Genomic DNA, 19,850 nt, shown 5'->3' with positions numbered 1-19,850 from the left:
AAGCACTAACCGAATATTATTGTGTATAGATCTTCCCTTCATAAAGCCAGCTTGAGATTCGCTTATAATTTTGTGTAGAAACATTTGTAATCTATTAGCATATATAAGGGTTACAATTTTATAATCAGTGTTTAATAATGTAATTGGTCTAAAGTTATCTAAAATGTTGGGGTCTTTATCAGGTTTAGGGATTAAAGTTATTATACCTTGTTTCATGGTGGACGGAAATGTCATATTTTCTGTTGCTTCTTTTAACATAAGCATAAAAGGTTCTTTTAGTATGCTCCAAAAGTGTTTATAAAAGTTTGCAGTCACACCCTGGAGATTTGTCTAAAGATAAGCTACCTACTGCTTTATCCAATTCCTCAGATGTAATATCTGCATCACACAGTGCTACAAAATCATCATCTATATGGGGAATAAAATCTTTAATAAGGTCAAAAAAGGATGTTGTATCGTCCAGAGAAAAGTTTGAGGAATATAGGCTACTGTAAAAAGAAACAACTTCCTTAGTGATTGAAGCTTGATCAGTAATTACCTGGTCCTGGATCAATTAAGTTTTAATTGAAAGTCTCTCTTGCCTTCTTTTTTCTATCCGACAGAAATATGAAGTACTCCTTTCCCCCTCCTCGATCCATTTAGCCCTAGACCTGATAGATAGATTTCATCGAGTTAGTTTTGAAGACTTTGTAGTTTCTGTTTTTCATTATCAGTAGGTGATGTTTTATTATAATAGACATTTATTTCTTTAATAATATTAAATTCAGATAATCTTTTACTTCTATTTAGTGTTTTACCAAAATTAATTGAATATTCCCTCATTTTAAATTTAAGAAATTCCCATTTGGAGATATAGGACACTATTGATTCATCAGACATCACATTAGAGACTATGACCCTAATACCCTCATTAAATGACTGGCATTTTAATAAATTTGAATTGAATTTCCAATACCCTTTATTTTGTCGGCTAACACCAGGAGGTTTAAAAATCAACTTAATAACAGAATGATCTGTAAGAGGAGCTGCTGACAGAGCAATCACTGACAAAATGAATAATTGAAACTGAAATTAACCAAAAATCTATTCTTGACTTTACTACATTATTTGGATTAAACCAAGACTATTGTTTCATGTTAGGATATTTAAAGCGCCAAGGATCCAATAAATTGTGAGTGCGACAAAAATCAGTTAAAACAGGGTTATAAGAAGAACTATGGCTACGTCTGGAGGGATATCTATCAAGGCATTCATCACTGACCATGTTAAAATCACCACCCATAATTATACTAGCAGTCGGATAAATGAGTTTAAGGTTTACAATGACACTGGAAACATCTGAAATCAACTGTCTGTTTTGAATTACATTATTAAAACCATAAACATTGACCATAATAAAATGATGGTCATCCATTTTCAAGACACAGATTATCCAGTGACCATTATTGCTGAATCTAGATGTCACTAATTTACCGGGTGGATTACAAAACAAAACAGCCACACCTGCTGATCTAGTGGACCCATGATCAAAAAGGATATTGTCTCCCCATTGATTTACCCAAAATCTTTCATCTTCTGGTTTGGAGTGTGTTTCCTGCAACAAAATAAAGTGTGCTTTTTTGCCCTTGCAAAACAGAAATAATGACTTTCTCTTAGTGTTCTCTCTTAAGCCCCTAACATTAAGTGAAATACAAGAAAAAACTGAATTATTCATAAACAAAATTGGCAACTGCCAACAAATATTATTAAGTCCAACCAATTATACTTTGGAAAAATTGAGAAACAAAAGCCCAAACAGGCACTGTCCCTTCAAACTGCATTCAGTGCAAAAAGACCATCCAAACAATCCTATAAATCAAAAGGCCATTTCAAGCTTTAAATACTAAGGCCTTTGTTCATATATGTGCTCCTATGTGATTCTTTGTCCGTTTATATACCCAACACCTCCTCGGAAGTACGCACGCTTTCCTGCATCTCTAGCTTCTTTTATCTTGGGCCACAGTGCAGCTCGGGTCTCCCTGTCGGCTTTGCAGAGGTCTTCGATGAAGCTGATACGAAGCTCTTTGCAGATCACGTGGTCCTTTGTCATTCTCCACAGTGCATCTCGGTGTATTCTCTGAGTAAACTGAATGATGACATGCCTTGTTTTATTTTCTTCACGTCTACCTATTCGATGAACCGAGTCCACGATATGGTTGATGTACGAGGACCATGATGGGGAGATTTTCACCAGTAACTGAACAACGGCCTCTCGTATGTCTTCACCATCCTTTTCCTTTAGACCACGAATCCTCAGATTCCATCGGCGTTTGTATCGCTCCAGCTCCAAGACACGCTCCATCAACTCCTCGTTATCTTTCTTTAAAGCCGATACTTCGCGGACCGAAGACTGTAACTGAGTTTTGCAGTCATTGATTTCGGCCGCATTGAACTCGACTGCCTTGGCTATGTTGGTTAACATGATGGAATTCTGTTGTAGCCGAGTAGGTATTAGGTAGTGTGTCCACCTTATCCGTTAGCTGCTTTATTGCTTCTAAGACTGCATTCATTCCTTCTTTCCCTTCGGTCCCCGTATCCTTTCCTTTTAATTGTTGGTGCGTTCTTTACCGGCGAGAAAGGATCTTTTCTTTTAGTATTCTCGGTGGAAACTTCCATCCTTGTAGCATACTCATGGCCGCCAACTGCCTCATTACTGCGGGATAAAGCTAGATTCTTTTTCGTAGACATGGTGCACCTTCTTTTCTTTTGTTTTTCAGGTTATTGATATATGTTACTTCAAAAGGAACACATTATAATGATTGGATAGTGTAACGTAAAAATCTGGGACAGTTCTCAAGAGCTCACAACATGTGATGCACCCGATCCGCCATCTTCCTGGCTGTCTCAGTATGGGGTTCCATTTGTGTCAAAAATGAGTCGACTGCTTTGTGTTTTGTACTATACATTTGTCTTTGTCTACAGTCATTGCCTACTTGTTCAGGTAAATCAGTATATGTAGGCATGTATGTTGTGTGTTGACGTCGTCTTAATCTGTCGTCCTGCCTGCTTTTTCTCTGTCATTTAATTACTGTCGTCCTTATTGTCGTTTTGTTCTGTCGTCCTGTTCTGTCGTCCTAACTGTCGTCTTGTTCTGTCATCCTAACTGTCGTCTTGTTCTGTCGTCCTAACTGTCGTCTTGTTGTCGTCCTAACTGTCATCTTGTTCTGTCGTCCTGTCGTCCTGTTCTGTCGTCCTAACTGTCGTCTTGTTCTGTCATCAATACCTTAATCAGCTCAGTAAAGTTAGTTTCACATTTCATATTTGACTAGGCTGCTTTAGGAACCGTCTGCAAATTCACCTCACAGTACAAAACGAAGTATAATAATTCATTCAAATTAATGTTCACCGGACTACGACTGTAGACAAAGACAAATGTATAGTACAAAACACAAAGCAGTCGGCTCATTTTTGACACAAATGGAACCCCATATTTCTCAGAAGAAGAAATCTCTGGAGCGCGTTTCATGTCGTTCACGTGGTTACTGTTGACGTCACTTACGTCTGATGTCATCCGTAGCACGCATGGCATACTGATGCGGAAGCGTGTATGATACTCTGTTATTTGAAAAGAAAAGAGTATTTAATCTTAATTTAAGACATATTTAAATGCAATATATTAAAATAAAACATATTGAGAATATTGGGGCACCACGATGATCAGGTATAAACGCGTCTTCGTATTTTGGTTTGTTTCTGTTGTGTTGTGGTTTGCACATGCTTTATTGAAATATAATTAAAAATGGAAACCTTTTAGTTAAGAAAACTTTAACATCATTAATACATAAAACATGAAGTGGCTGATTTATGATTATCAGGTTTATCTGTGGGGGAATAACCTACATTTTTATGTATGTTCCCATTAGCATTAGCAATTAGCATTGTCATATGGAGTGTTATCTTATTGCGTTTGTGTTATGTGGAAATAAAACCCAGTTGAGTTACAGTATTTAATAGGATATTGTTTATTTCTGTTCTTGCAGCTGCAGCTTCATCTGTGTATTTGCAGTGCTGATAAATAAAGGTAAGCATCTGAACAACACACTTAAAAGGGGTCACAAGATGCAATTTCACGTTTTCCTTTCTCTTTGGAGTGTTACAAGCTCTTGGTGCATAAAGAAGATCTGTAAAGTTGCAAAGACTAAAGTCTCAAATCCAAAGAGATATTCTTTATAAAAGTTAAGAGTCAGCCACGCCTACCTCCTACGTAGCTCTGAAGATTTGCATAACGCCACCCAAATGTTCACGCAAAGAAAGAAGGCGTAACTTTTATTCTCGCTGTAGTATTGTTGTTGGCATGAAGACGCTGTGTGCTTCATTGTGAAAGCGAAACTACTTTGTTTGGCCTTCCAAAAGAGGACGATATCCGCTTCGTGATGCCTGGAGCTGATCCGTGTGGGTCGCTGAGGAAGTACTTTGCGCTGTCGATTGCCGGATCGGCTTTCACCGTGGGCGAAGCAGAGTCCAGCCCGGGGTCGTCACATGTGATTGCCGCAATCCCTCCGGACGCTCCTTCGTCGAATCCGCCGCCTCTGCTCACTCTAACCCTCCGGCCGTTTCTCACTCTAGCCCTCGGCCTCTGCTCACTCTAGGCCGCCGTGTGTGACACTGTTTCGTTGTGAAAGCGAAACTACTTTGTTTGGTCTTCCAAAAGAGGACACGACTAGAAATGAGTGGTTAAGCTGTATTTACAACACTGTTCCAGAACAGTTCAACCCAAATATTCAGATGTGTGCAGCACATTTTATGGAGGGCTGTTTCCTGATCCTGGTAGAGTAGACTACAATGCCGGCTGTTCTGACTCACGGACTGTAAGTACGTTTTTTATATTTAAAGAGTTTTTATATTTTTTATATTTAAAGCGAGTTTTTTGGGCAGTGTAGAGTAGGGCTTGTTGTTTGTTATTTCTCCGATCACAAATGCAGACATGGTTTTATGTTTAAGCGGCACGATGCAACGCAACGCGTAAAAAGATGTCATTATAATCCATAATTATGTCCCCACTGGATGCTACGAATGCCTCGTTTATAATGGGTTTTCATGTTTTTGAATCGTCGCTCCAGCCGGACAGGGCATCATCACAATATGGTGAGGGGCGTAACATTTCCGTCACACGCTTGAGGTATTCGGCCAATCACAACGCACTGGATAGCTGGCCAATCACAGCACACCTCGCTTTTCAGACCGATGAGCTTTGTAAAAATCTACGCAATTCAGAAAGGCGGGGCATAGAGGAGAAACAATAATGTACAGTATGTGGAAAATAATGTGTTTTTTGGACCTTAAACAGCATAAACACATTTCATTACACCAAATAATGTTCTTTTTAGCAACATCATATGACCCCTTTAAAGGTGCAGTAAGTGATTTCTGAGAAACACTGCTGATACTTGTAATCACCTAAAGAAACACACCCCTCCCTTCACTGTGCTTCCCCTAGATTCATAAACATGTAACACAAACATTGTTTTCATAATTACATCAATCACAAATAGAGGAAATAAAAAAAAATAAAGCGAAGATCGCCATTTTGTGGACACGCTCAGGAGCACACATGTACAGTGTAAACAAACACAAATCAGCCCAGAAAAAGCCTACCATTTCATATGAATAATTTTTAAAAAAAGAGCTTATGTACACTGAGAATAAAACTGACTAATGTGTAAATATCTTTTAAAAAAAGAAATACTCACTTGTGTGTCTGAGACACTGCAAATATTCATCACATAGTATTCTGTCTCCTTCACAAAAGTGGTACTGATATAACTTCTAAAGCCCTTATGAAAATTAACCATCGTTTTATTATAGTAAACATTTAGTAACCATGTTTTTGGTGTAATGATTACCATTTGTATAACCACAGTTTTACTAGCAATACCATGGTTAAACTGTGTTTAATGTAGCAAAACAATGGTTGATTTGTAATTACCATAGTTTAACTATAGTAACCATGTACTTTTGGTTTTATTTGTAGTAAAACCATTGTTACATTTCTTAAGGGAAGAATAAATACAATATAGCTAGATCTCAAACAGTGGATCATTTATCATTGTTATATATTTTCATTGTCATATTGCCCAGTCCTAAAACTGCTCAATGTTAAAGCATTATGTCATTATAGAGGTAACAGAATAACTTCAAAGCTGCTTCGAAACGATGTGTATTGTGGGTGCTTTACAAATAAATAACTTCACTTGAATGAACCAAGCCGAAGATTCCTTACTATTAGAGATGCCAAACAAGGATGCAGAAGAGTGCAGTCATATAATTGAATGAGCTTAACCCATACAAACAATCAGCAAGCTGCTTACACCACTACTTTGTTTGTGGTGTAAGCACTTACAGTTCAACGCAAAACAGTGTATATTATTATAATATAATAAATCTACAGAGATCAATTATAAAGTCACATTTTATTTAAGTAGTTTACCTTACTGAGTTTCAGTTTCATCCGCGTTCCATAGTGAATGTAGACATTTTATAATATTTTATGTTTATAGGTTTAAGGTCACGTTGGAATGGTTAAGGCTTACTGTATCATCAATTGCTATAGCTCTTATCAATGTCTGCATGAAATACCTTTGCTTTTTCAGCTTTCTAGTACAGAAAAAAACACAAATTTTTCATGCCGACAGTGAGAAGGACTATGGCAATTGATGATTTCATGACAAAATTTCCAGAATGCATTGCTCCGTGTCGACACATTCTCATTCTCTATACCATTCATAGGCGTAATTTGCGGGTGGGAGGGGTGGGACATGTCCCCACCACTTTTTGCCAGGGTCGATATTGTCCCTACCACGTTTTGAAAGTAATTGAAAAATATATTGTGGAAGGTATGTATGTATTAAAGGGAAAACAAGATCAACAAATCATTCTTCATAATCTAATTAGGGTGATACAAAAAAATAAAACATTTGACTCCTTACGCATGCATAACTCGTGCAGTGCAATAACGACGTGATTTGCAGCTGTCGCACTTTTCGTAATGTCATTAGGCTATAGCATTTTATTTTAAAAATTGAGAGCTTCCTTGTGCTAAGTAGGCCTGCCCTCTACTAAAGATTTTTCTAGTCAACTAGTCGCACATTATATTAAATTGATTAATATAATAATATATTAACCATACTTCAATATAGGCTATATGCAGACGTATTAGGCTAGAGCCTATTCCGCGCTCAAGCTCGCGCATAAAGCAATTGCCTCAAAGCACCGGCAAAGTGATTATGAACGTGTCGGGGGAAAATAAGATATTTTAATTATTTATTAATAAACTAGTGCTTTCTGAGTCAGTGTCGAGTGCCGACGCTGACTCGCCATTTCCACGGGTGCTTGGTCTGATCAGTCATATACACTATGTACAAACAATATCTTTTTATTGAGACTCACAGAGCAGACAGATAGCAAATATTCTCAAAATTGTTTATTTTGGTGTTGATTGCATTTATCAGTGGTATTTCTCAGAAATCACTAGCTGCACTTACTATAAATTCATGCCACAGGCTTTCTTTTCTAAAGTCTCTCTCATTTCAGTGTGTCTGCAGGTCACAGTAGAGGGTTTCATCGGTGGTTCTGTTGTCCTGCCGTGTTCTTCAGATGATCATGATCATAAACTTCAAGAGGTTGATGTGAGCTGGAGACACAATGGCAGCAAAAATGTGTGTGATTTAATTCCACACAGTAATTCACTAGAGACACAGGACCCACGATACAAGAACAGAGCTGAAACTTTCCCTCAGGAGTATGAACGAAGAAACTTCTCCATCAAACTCTCTGGTCTCACTCACGCTGATGCAGGAAAATACATCTGCCTCATCACACCCTCAGATGAACAGGGGACTGTAGAGCTGATCATCAACGGTGTGTGAAACTAGCTGTTTTTAATCTAAATGAAGCTCTATGAATTAAAATCTATAATGGTAGTTGTATGATTGATGTTTCAGTCTAAGGGTGTACTCACACTAGGCATTTTGAACCGTGCTCGAGTGCGTTTGACCCCCAAAGCTCGGTTCGTTTGACTAGTGTGAGCGAGCGCCGTTCGTTTAGCCGGCCCTGGCCCAGTTGGAAGAGGTGGGCCAGGGCACGGTTCGGTTGGGCTCGGGGCGCGGTACGCATGCAGTGTGAGCGCTAACTGCACCGGAGCACGGCACAGATACTATTTTGTGTGTGCTACTGTCATCATTATGATCGCAAACACATTCTATTACTACTACTACACTACACTTTTCAATTAATTTAATTCAATCAAGTATATTTATGTTTATAATGGCTCTGGTTCTTACCTTATTGATGAACAGGAAATGTAGTTTGCGAGTGAAGCTGCAAATTATTTCATTAACGTCAGCTGCCTCCGTAATAATTTTCTGATACATACAAGTGAAAATCAATGCATGGCATAAATTATAAATTAATTATTATTAATTATTCGGTAGAATATTAGTGAAAGTGGTTTTCTCCGTTATCTCGTACATGACATAAGCGTGCTCCGGCCTGGAATGTTTAGTGCAAGTGTGAGTGCAGGCCAGCAGGGGAAGGGGGATAATCGCGCTCGGGCTCGGTTCAAGGCAACCGTGCCTGAATACACCCTAAAAGCTGCTGTATATAAATGATAGGGATCTGTTGTCTTTGTCACAGTGCAGTAATGTTGTTTTCTCTCAGACTTTTTTGTTGCAGAACCAACAACAGAAAAAGGAAATGAAACCATTGATCAAGAAATCCAAGAAGAAACCAGACCAGACAGTGTCGAGAAATCATGGCTTTGGATCCTGGTTGGCACTCTGTTAACCATAATACTGGTTATACTAATCATTGTAATTATCTTTAGAAAAAAGATCTCAAGCTGCCTTAAGTCAGGTGAACGCGGCGTGGGTTCAGACACTCTTGAGGTTGTGAGCCCTGGCTCACGTTATAAATCAGTAACTGCTGATGATCGTGATGAAGCAGCTAAAGCAGGTGAATGACACAGATGTGCAGCTTGGCACTCCGGCAGCAACTGCATGAGCTTTCGCCTTAAACAAGGAGTCAGAGGAGGAAATAGATGCTTTCATTGTTGCTGCCGCAGTGAGGATGTTACTACACAATTTAAGGCTACCTAGCAGTCTAGAGTGACTTGGTCATATATGATTTTGGGCAAATTCAAGCAGAATCCCCAAAATGTTTTTAAATTATTGTAAGCTCGCAAGGCACTCCGCTCATCACTAAGTCACTAGGGAGAGCCTATAATAATTGCTTTACAGCTGCTGGGATGGATTTTGTTGGGAAACTGAATACTGAACCATTATTTTTCTGTGTGTTTTTCATATCTGTAAATTACGGCAAGAAGGTCAGGCGATCACAATATGCAATTGACAATGCTATAGTACCTTGAAGCCACAACAAATGAACCTTGAACCGAAAAAAGTTTTCAAACAAAACGACAGTACCCATAGTAAAACACAAATCTATGTTGTTTGGCTTTCTAGAAATATGCTTCATTTGCATAACATCACATTTGCTGTTCATTGACAAGGTTCGTAAATCAATGTTTATGTTGGTAACATTTCCAGTCTATGCTACGCTGATCTTCTTGCCTTTAAATAGCCTACTGTGTTAAGTCAAAACAACAGTGGTACTGGTACTTACCCGGTCATGACTTTTTTTTTTTTGTAATATTTGTCTTTCATTCGTTATTTATTTATTGATTTATTTGATTTTAGGAGTGTTTGATGTTTTGATGTCATTAGTGTCATTCGCACTGATAAAGGATCACCTGTAACCAAGGGCTCAATATTTAGGCTCTTTTCCCCACATTAAAAAAAATAAATAAAATCATGCATTGGTAAATAATAATTATGAGATAAAAAGTTGAAACTATGAGTTAAAAATGAATTTATAGTCAAAACTGAGATAAAAAAAGAAATTTAGCTATAAGAAGAACTGACCAAGTCTTATTACTGAAAAAAAATTAATTAAATTTTTTTTGTCAATTTTGACTTAGTCATACTTTTGACCTTTTATGTCATAATTTCAACTTTGTCGTAATTGTGATGTGATAGCTTTTCATTTATTTTTTTTAATGTATGGTGTAAATGTGCTTCTGTGATGCAGCTCAAACCATCAGATTCATCCGTGCATAATAACGGAGCCAAAGCACAATGCACATAATTACCAAAATTTTGTTCCTCTAACTAGTAACTAGTTTTATATTTTATACTGTTTTATTACTTTTTATTACTTTTATGTAAAGTGCTTTTAAACACCAGTGAATATGAAATGTGCTATATTAATAAATTTGCCTTGCCTCTCCACTTTGGAAATTTGCTGAATTTTTACAGCTTTCTGATGCAAAATACACTTGTGCTGTTATATTCTTGCCTTATGCACTTCATTCTTGTTGTATAACAGAATTAGATCTTGAAACATTAAAAAACATGAACATTTTTGGCTGAAGTTAAATGAAAATGATCCTGTCAATGTGTTGCTGCCTTAACAGTTCTGGACTGCAAGTGTTTGTGCATTTTAATTAGACATATTTTGCATTGGACCATATGTTAGTGAACATATTCATACTGAAAATGTTTTATTCTGTTAAAATATCTACTTCAATATTCTCAGGTATTTATATAGCGTTGTTTCATTGTATACTTATTGTAAACTTTAAGACCAAATAAAATGTTTAAATGAAATGGCATCTGTCAGTGTTTTTTTTTCTGTTACACTTTTTACTTAAACCATATATTACATTTATTCATTTAGTAGACAATAGACATCTGTATGCAAAGCAACGTTTCTCATAAATGTCTCAGCCAAACCATTCCATTGTGTTTACTTCTTTTTCATATGACTGTCATATGGTTTCTGATACATACAAGTGAAAATCAATGCACGGCATAAATTATAAATTAATTATTATTAATTATTCGGTAGAATATTAGTGAAAGTGGTTTTCTCCGTTATCTCGTACATGACGTAAGCATGCTCCGGCCTGGAATGTTTAGTGCAAGTGTGAGTGCAGGCCAGCAGGGGAAGGGGGGATAATCGCGCTCGGGCTCGGTTCAAGGCAACCGTGCCTGAATACACCCTAAAAGCTGTCAAAAAAAACCTGAAACAAACAATTGTTTATTGTGTATTCTCAACAATCATATTACAATGTGGATGTTATTACACGTCAAAAGAACTGATAATGACAACAGCTTTATTGATATTCTGAAAAGTTTCTGCCTGTATTTCATTTGAGGATGCCAGTATTGCCTCCCAGAGCTACTGTTTTGAGGTATACTGCCATCCACCCTCATAGAGCTTTCTTTTAAGGATGTCACAGGTTTTCAATAAGATTGAGGTCAGGGGACGTTTTTTTTTTTTCGACCTATAGCAACCAGGGAGTCAATAATATTCTTTGCAGCATTGGATGTTACATTGTCCTTCATGAAAATCATTGTCTTTCAGAAGGCATTATTTTTTTTATTACACCATAGCAGAAAATTGTCAGTTATGAACTCTACATGTCTAGCAGAGATCATTTTGACACCCTCAGAGACTCTAAAGGGACTTTTCATCTCACTTCCCAATATTCCCGCAGCACAAATCATCACCCGCTGCTTCTTTGCTGACGTTGCAGTCTTGTTGGAAAAGGGTGGCCTTTCACCAACCATCCAGAGCTCCATCCTTCTGGACTACTGAGTGTTGCGCAGCATTCGTCCGTGAATAAAACTGTTTGGAAATCAGCATTTCTGAGCCCACTGAAAACACTTCTCTTGGTGAGATTTGGTTGAGGGGCCTGAAATTCAGCTTTATGCACAACTGTCAGCTTCTGGTGGATCCTACATCAATAGGTTCTTGGGACTCCAGACACCTGCAGCTTCAAAAACCTGTTTGCTGCTCAACAGTAGCTTATATGTAGCTGCCCTTTCAACACCGTTAATTTGTCTGACAGAAATTTTCCATAATATGTCTGACCAAGTTCTTCTGTGTTGAGTCATCACAAATCGATGATATCTATTTAGTTTTTGTGAAACATTAGTTGTTTTCATGCCTTTTGCAAGACATTGCACTAGTCATCTTCAGAAAGATCTTTCATCTGCATATTGCACGATAACTGTGACCTGCTTAATAATGAAGAGCAACTTCTTTAAAGCAGCACTATGTAGCTTTTTCTGTGTTCAAAATTTGCAAAATGTATATAATGAGCGAGTACATCATGAATTCATCTTCCAAACTGTGTTTTTGTCTTATTCTAAATCACTACGGTACACTGATAATAAGTACTAATATTTGGACTATTGTAGCCTGGTCGGGTCGTCACCGCTGCGGAGTAACACATACCTGAGTGAAGCACCATAGACATAAACTTAAAGAAGTAGCTCCGGTTGGAATGCTCTTCCGCGGGATGTGTGCAGTTCTGTTGGAGCTAGAGCGCCAACAGTTATATAGTGCTGCTTTAAGGTTCCTCTTTAACCGTCTCTGACCTTGGCACCCTATGGGCAAGATCCCTATTAGTGCTGTAGGGCTGACTTCTGCTTTCCTGTCCCAAACTTGTCTTCAGAAACAAAAGACACATTTGGAATACCTGATGGCACAGAAGGGCTGATTGTGATCAAGGCCTGTAGCCAAATATGTGTATTTCAGGGGTCTGCTAATTGTCATTTTGCATGGTGGAGAAATGTACAGTTTTATACCATCATGCTGATAAATGTTTCTTTGAGTTTTGGCAATCCTACAGCCTGAACCACTGTAGGGGAAACCACCCTTACAGTGCCCCCCTTCCTGGCCTCACAACTCAAACACTCAAAAATCAGTAATAAGGATTGATTTTATATTTTTTCTACAAATTATGTAAATAAGCTGTCTCTTAATAAGCAGTGAAATCATTCACAAACAGACTTTGGCGGAACTACAGCTTAATTAATGGTCAAAGCTACTTAAATCCTATGATTACTGAATAGAAATAGAAGTTATAACATGTCACCATGAGTTTTTATGTTAGTTACAAATGAACAAAAGGATGTTGTGCAAATGCGAGCTAAGAGTGCTTTTACTACAGTGGTTCAGCTTGCAGGATTGCAGAATGACTAAACAAACCTTATCAGCATGATCGTGTGAAACCAAAAGTATTTGGTCATAGTTCGACTTGAACTGGTTACAAAATAGATGAAGAAAATGATACAACATACATTTACCTGTATGAGAAAACACACACTGTACCTGAGAGAGAGAGAGGGGGATAACGAAGGTGAGATCTTTGTCTGTCCATGAAAACAGTTTTAGAGCTTCGTGAGTATGTGGTGAAAAGATGCTGCCTAGAGTCTATATCACAGAATCTACTTTTCTCAAGTACATACAGAGAAGAAAAGAGCCTCAGAATTCATTGTATGTGGATGATCTTCACATTCACACAAGACCCAATATGCTGTAAAATGCAAATGTTGGAGTTTAGATCATTTGTGTTATAAATAATAACGTTTTCACTTAAAGTAAATGTTTTCTCATAAATGACTCACTCTCTGCTGTATCTCAGCACCAGAAGGGAACTGTAGGGAAATGGGTTTGTGCTCTTTTAACTCGTGGCAGTGTTTATATCTCCAGCATCTTGGTTCCGAGTGTCACCACAGTAACTCCACGCCTTAGTGAATGTAAAACATCAAACATCAGCTGACATGCCCCTGCAAACTAAATGACACGTATCTATGTATTTGAGAACCAGTCTGAGCACTATCAGAACAAACTTCAGTGTCATGATGAAACACAGAAACACCATACAATGGTGCATGCAATACAAATGTTCTGGTTTTTGCATGCAAAGTATTTCTTGGAAGAATAATGCTTATGTTAAATAATGTAATCGGTGTTTTCTCAGCCAAGCAAATCGTATTAGGTATATTTCCTCTTACATGTTTTCTGGTTTAAAAAAGAAAAAGAAAAAAGGAAAAACTTCATTGTAGAACGTAATACGTATACAATACAAAAGACTTGCATTCATGATATTCCTTGGATGAATAATATGTCAAACTGAAGGCAAATATTAGCATTGTCATAACACGATAACAAAGAACGAGCCAAAAAAGCATTCAGAAGAATCCAACTGAATGTAACTTGAATTTCTGCATTCTTGTCATGTTCTTACATTGACAACAAACAAAACCAATGACATGACAGTGTGTTCACATCATACCAATCCACTCACTCACTCTTCTGACCCCAGCAGATCTAAAAATATGTGAGGTATCCAGTGAGGCCTGTTTTGTATGTGCTGCCTAAGGTACACAAGACACTTCAAAATCCCCCAGGACGTCCAATCGTCAGTTGTGTAGGATCTCTCACTGAACCTCTATCAATTTTTAATGACCACTACCTCAGACCAATTGCTGCTGAACAGCCTTCATATTTGAGAGACACAAGCGACTTTATTGATCACCTTAAATCAGTGAAGGTGGACAGAAACATAAAATTAGTGACTCTGGATGTAGTCAGTTTGTTTACTAATATTCCACATTTTGTGGGTCTTGCCGCAATGAGACATTTTTTGGATTTAAGAAGTGACCTTACACCTTCCACACAACTTCTTGTTGATATGGCAGAACTTGTATTGACTAAGAACTATTTTTTATACAATAAAGAGTTCTATCTACGGAAGAATGGCACAGCGACTTTTGCACCAGATTATGCATGCTGTTTCAAGTCATTTTTGGAGCATGAATACATCTACAAAAATAATCCTTTTTTGTCTTATCTTATTTTTTATAAACGCTACATTGATGACATTTTTCTAATTTGGACAGGAGATGATGATGATTTGGACCGTTTTGTTGATCTTTTAAACAACCTTATTCCAACAATCAAATTTAATATGGAAACAAGTTTGAACAAGATCAGTTTCTTGGATACTTATGTTTGCGTTGATGACAATACTTTATCTACAACTCTGTATAGAAAACCTACGGATCGGAATAGTATTCTTCATGCCAAAAGCTTCCATCACATTCCTCTGAAGAAAGGTCTCCCTTACAGTCAATTTCTTTCGAATCAAGAGGATTTGCACAAACACTGATGATTTTGAGGTGGAATGCGATAAGATGTACGAACAGTTTCTTAGAGGATATCCTGATAAATGGCTTAAGCAAGCAATTGAAAAGGTAAAATCTACACCAGTTAAATCAAAATCCAAGACATCTCAAAGACCTCCTTATATGTGTTGTACAACTTTCACTGTTCATAGTCAGACACTAAAGTCTATCATCAATAAACACTGGCATGTTCTGAGAGCTGATGATATTGGATACAGAATCTTCAAGGAGCCTCTCCTTTTTTCATATTATAGGGGACGTAACATAAGAGATCATCTAGTCAGTTCGGATACCTTCATTAAGGAGAACAAATATGTGACTTTGGATCATTCCACTGGCTTCTTCCCATGCAGGATTTGTTCAGCTTGTGAAAATGCAATTAAAACGGATTCTTTCACTGGCGCCACCACTCAGAAAACATTCAAAATTAGAGAGACTATCACTTGTTCATCGTCTTTTGTTATTTATCTTATTTCATGCCCATGTGGTCTACAGTATATTGGCAAGACTAATCGTCAATTAAAGACCCGTATCAACGAGCACAGGAGCTCTATTAGAAGGATGGACATTCATTCTCCTGTAGCCAGACATTTTGTGGATGCTGACCATAAACTTAGTGATATGAGATTTATCAGTTCAAGAAGAGGTGCTGATTCTAACAAAAGACTGTTACAATGTGAAGCTAAGTGGATCTATTATATGGACTGTGTATATCCAAAGGGATTAAATGAAGAACTTCAATTGTCTTGTTTTTTATGAACAGTACTTTTGTTAACTCCAACAGACAACCATTGTTCTCTAATTTGATGTAAATTATCCATTGCTCTACATATACACACATGTGTGTGTCCTGATTGATCATGTGATCTCTTTAATTATCATGTGATTCCTTAAATTAAGATGGCTTCTAGTTCTAACACTGTTAGCTTGGCATTGAAAATGGTCAACATGTGACCGAAACATTTGCCTTGTTTTATTCAGTAAATGCATATATTGTTCTCATCTCGCTTGTGATGCTTTAATGTTTGAATGTGCGGACTCTTTTCAAGCTCTTCATCTTCAGGTCATATATAACAGCATGTGAATAATTAATAAACATCATGTCATCTCATACTGTGAGTTAATTTTGAGATCCTTTTTTAGATAGTTTTGTCTATTTATTCTAGAAATGTCTTGTTTTTATTAGGTTTATTATTTGTCTGTTGATGAATTAAGCATAAATAACAACAAGAATGACTGACCTTTCTAGTGTTTTCTTTAAGCAAGATAACACTAATCTAAATATATATGTATAAAAAAATTAACATTCCCTATCCACATAATCATTTTTATTATCTATTTATATATCCATCTATAATTTATAAACAGCCTAACTGAGACTGGAGCATTACTAGTGAACTTTTTTTTTTAATTAAAAACTTCATTTATTAATCTCTCACACACTAGTGAACTTTAAAAAACAACAACAACAAAACACCTTCAAGCATCCTTTGTAGAGCAGCCCTTAATTTGTCGTTCATGGACAAATTTGGCCATGAAGGTCTCAGCTGTGATCCCAATTTTTATTTTTATTTTTATTTTTTTTAATAAATGTCATATCACTGTCTTCGATAAAATAAAATAAAATAAAATATCAATTTATGCATTTTCTGTGATTATTGGTGTTTTTTAATTTATTTATCTGTAAAAGTAGCATATTTTATATCAAACATGCTTAATTTTATGTTATATTTAGTATTTCATTTACTCCAGTAAAAAAAACAAAAAAAAACACCTTCCAGTAAGTTCAGACAGCCAAAATCCTAACATTTTGGTGACATTGGGGACATCTGGTGACTTATGATGGTATAGAAATATCAAACCGTCAAAAATATCTATATGTCTGTAGTACTCAATGCGCTGCATAGGCTGAGATCTATAAACCATTGTTATAACGAACTTAATTAAGCTTTAGATTTTATCACAAGTCAAAATGGTAGAATTTAAACAACAACAACAACATTTGTGTTGGGTGAGACTACAAAGATGCCAAAATATGCTTGCAGAGAAATCTGACCATGCTATAAGGAAAATACAAAGCAGGAGACAGAGTAATCATTTATTTAACAAAAAATAAATTAAAAAAAATCCCAGCAAATTTCAATAACTCAAAAAAGTAAAATGGCATCAAATGGGCAAGAATAAACAATAAACCTAACAAGTAGCATCATTTCCTCATTTCCTGCAGTAGGACTTTGATCTGACTTTGAAGTGTGTGTGTGTGTGTGTGTGTGTGTGTGTGTGTGTGTGTGTGTGTTTGTCACATTGAGAATGTTGTATGTGTATGTATGATCTGCATTGTGTTGGATTTATTGAATTTTATTAGAAAAATAAAAATAAAAATGAAACACTTTGTTGAATTAAGTTAATTTTTTTGTGGCATTTCAAGTGGCAAATGTAGGAAAAGTAGCCAAGTCTTGTACAGCTCAGATTAAGGAAACAATTATAAATAAATAAATAAATTATTTTGCCCAAATCTGTTCCGAAGCAAGTTTGAAGATTAATTAAAAACATTATATATTTATTTCCTACACCCTTGAAATCTCCTCTTGTTGATTTTCAGTGGTTTCTCACATGTATGAACTACTCTGTGCTTTTAATGCTGACTTAAACGTGATTTTTTGTTGAGTTGCATTTAAAAATGTCACAGTAAACATTCCTGGATGCAAAAGCCACAAGATGGTTTCTAATTTCCACTTCTAAGATCACAAAATCTTTCATTTCCTTCTTAATTTTGTTCACACTGGTGCTTTTGGGAACCTTCAGAATAATGTTTTATGCCTTAAAACAAAACTTCAAGACTGTGAAATCATGCAAAAAAAAAAACATGAATGCAAAACCTGGGTGTGGGTCTTTTGTAAATGACAAAAATAATCATGAATGCAATCTGACATGGTTTTAAGATAGCCTAATTCTTATCCAAACGTGTTAAAATCCAGAGAAATCAAATTAATTTTGGGACTGTAATATTAAAAAAAAAAAAAAAAAAACCTGCATATGCTTCCCTGTTTGCGGTCACCGCACAGATAATTTTCAGTCAGAGAATCTGAATAATTTTTGAGCTAACTTTAGATCTAAATAAACCATATGATTAAATCATTCATGTAAAATCACCGAACAACAACAACACAAAGACAAGAGCCCAGACCCAAGACTGTCAGATAGAGCTTTATTCAAAAAACGTAACTCAATAAAGATCAATAATAAACAATAAAAAAGAAAACAGCGGACAGGAATATTCAAAGGCTGTTTAATTGAATGTTTTGCATTCAACATCATTTGGGTCTTTCCTTGTTTCTTATCTTTAGACTAAAAATATGTAATAATATGTTTTAAGTAGAACTCTTTTTCTAGAATTATAAATGAAAGAAAATGTAATACAAAACATGCAATGGTTATTTATTTCTTCTTCTTCTTCGGAACACAAAATTGTGTACAGCAAAAGTATGTTTTCAATTTCCAAAACCGTTAACAAAGTGAAGTAATAAGTATACTGGATGTTCAGCATGAAAACATTCTTAGTTACAAAAAAAATAATTTCCCACAAAACAACTTTTTTAACAAATAGCAACATTCAAATGATAATGGTGAGAATTTGCCATTACTATTATAACGTTGTTACATACTGTACAAAATCATTTTAAAGACTAAATGTAAATGAACCAGATCAAAAAATGTACATCAGACTTGTTAACTAAAGGAATATGCACCGATTAGTCCGACAATGATGCTTACTGCGTAGCCTGTCTGTGTAAACTCCTAAACTGTATCTTTTCTCTGGCTGCTGATGGTGGAAATATTACATTTTATTCAGATATTCAATATTTAGTTCAATAGTTTTTGTATGCAAGACTTCAAGTTTTATGTCTATATAGAACGTTCTAAATAATATGTTTTTACTGGAAAATTGTGACAACTAGCCCCAGTTTCCCCCAATACTCTTGATTTTGTAAAACGATTTCTTCTTCAGGAAAATCCACATCATATCCAAGAACATGTTATATAATCATACGCAGATGCTGTTGACTTGATGACTATTTTTATAGAAAAGCCTCGGCGTACTGAAAGAGCAATGAGGAAAACATTTAGCATTTAAACTGCACTTAACCCAAAATTAATCCGAACAACTACTTTAGTTTGTTGTACTTATAGAAATAAAAACCTTAATAAAATAATAGTAATGATATATAGTAATGATTTGAAGATTTAAAATGGTTTCACGTATTTACCTTATTGCACTTGTAACAGTTTTGCGTCTTGAGGCTGATATGTAACTTCTGTCTGCAGATCAGCATTATAAACCTGTTTTTCCATCCGTTCTGTTTTTCCAACAGCAGAAACTAAGAAAGAAACAGAGAATTTAGATTCATTATTTTTAAACTGTAACAATATGTGGAGACACAAACATGCCAAAAATATCTTCACCTCCTGACTGCAGAAGAGCATCATATTGATATTTTCACAGGCAGCCCCACCACTAGTGTTAATTTAATTTGCTAATTTAATTTCAGAAGAATAACTCACCGATCAACAGAATGAGCAGAAGTCCGTTCATCAGAGCAGATATGATGCTAATAATCTTCCATTGTGTTTGATTCTGCTCAGTATACACAGCCACTGTATGATTGTAACACTCAGTTATTAGTTGAACTGCTTCTGTAAAGAAATCATCCACGGTCTGTTACTGTAAGTCTTTTACTGGAGCATAATGAGAATGATGCAGGTTTGTAAAACTGA

General features: G+C 36.2%; 1 protein-coding gene across 3 annotated transcripts in view; it reads left to right on the top strand.

Annotated features, from left to right (window-relative positions):
• LOC107575652 (uncharacterized) overlaps nt 1-9,881 on the top strand; it is a 14,973-nt gene extending 5,092 nt beyond the window's left edge. For 2 of the 3 annotated variants that reach the window (XR_001607912.1, XR_001607911.1), the window contains exons 3-5: nt 4,020-4,060; nt 7,570-7,896; nt 8,695-9,881. Coding sequence is in view for 1 of the 3 variants with exons in the window: in XM_016262018.1 (XP_016117504.1) it covers nt 3,693-3,700; nt 4,020-4,060; nt 7,570-7,896; nt 8,695-8,996 (678 nt within the window). In the remaining 2 variants the exon portion in view is untranslated. Of the gene's footprint in view, nt 1-3,519; nt 3,701-4,019; nt 4,061-7,569; nt 7,897-8,694 lie in introns of those variants that run through there. The other variant, XM_016262018.1, reaches the window with a different exon arrangement.
• Nucleotides 9,882-19,850: the final 9,969 nt, after the last annotated feature.

This window comes from Sinocyclocheilus grahami, unplaced genomic scaffold, assembly GCF_001515645.1.
Source record: "Sinocyclocheilus grahami isolate Dianchi unplaced genomic scaffold, SAMN03320097.WGS_v1.1 scaffold2786.1, whole genome shotgun sequence".
Classification (NCBI taxonomy): Eukaryota; Metazoa; Chordata; class Actinopteri; order Cypriniformes; family Cyprinidae; genus Sinocyclocheilus; species Sinocyclocheilus grahami.
This window is presented reverse-complemented; position numbering and strand designations above follow the sequence as displayed.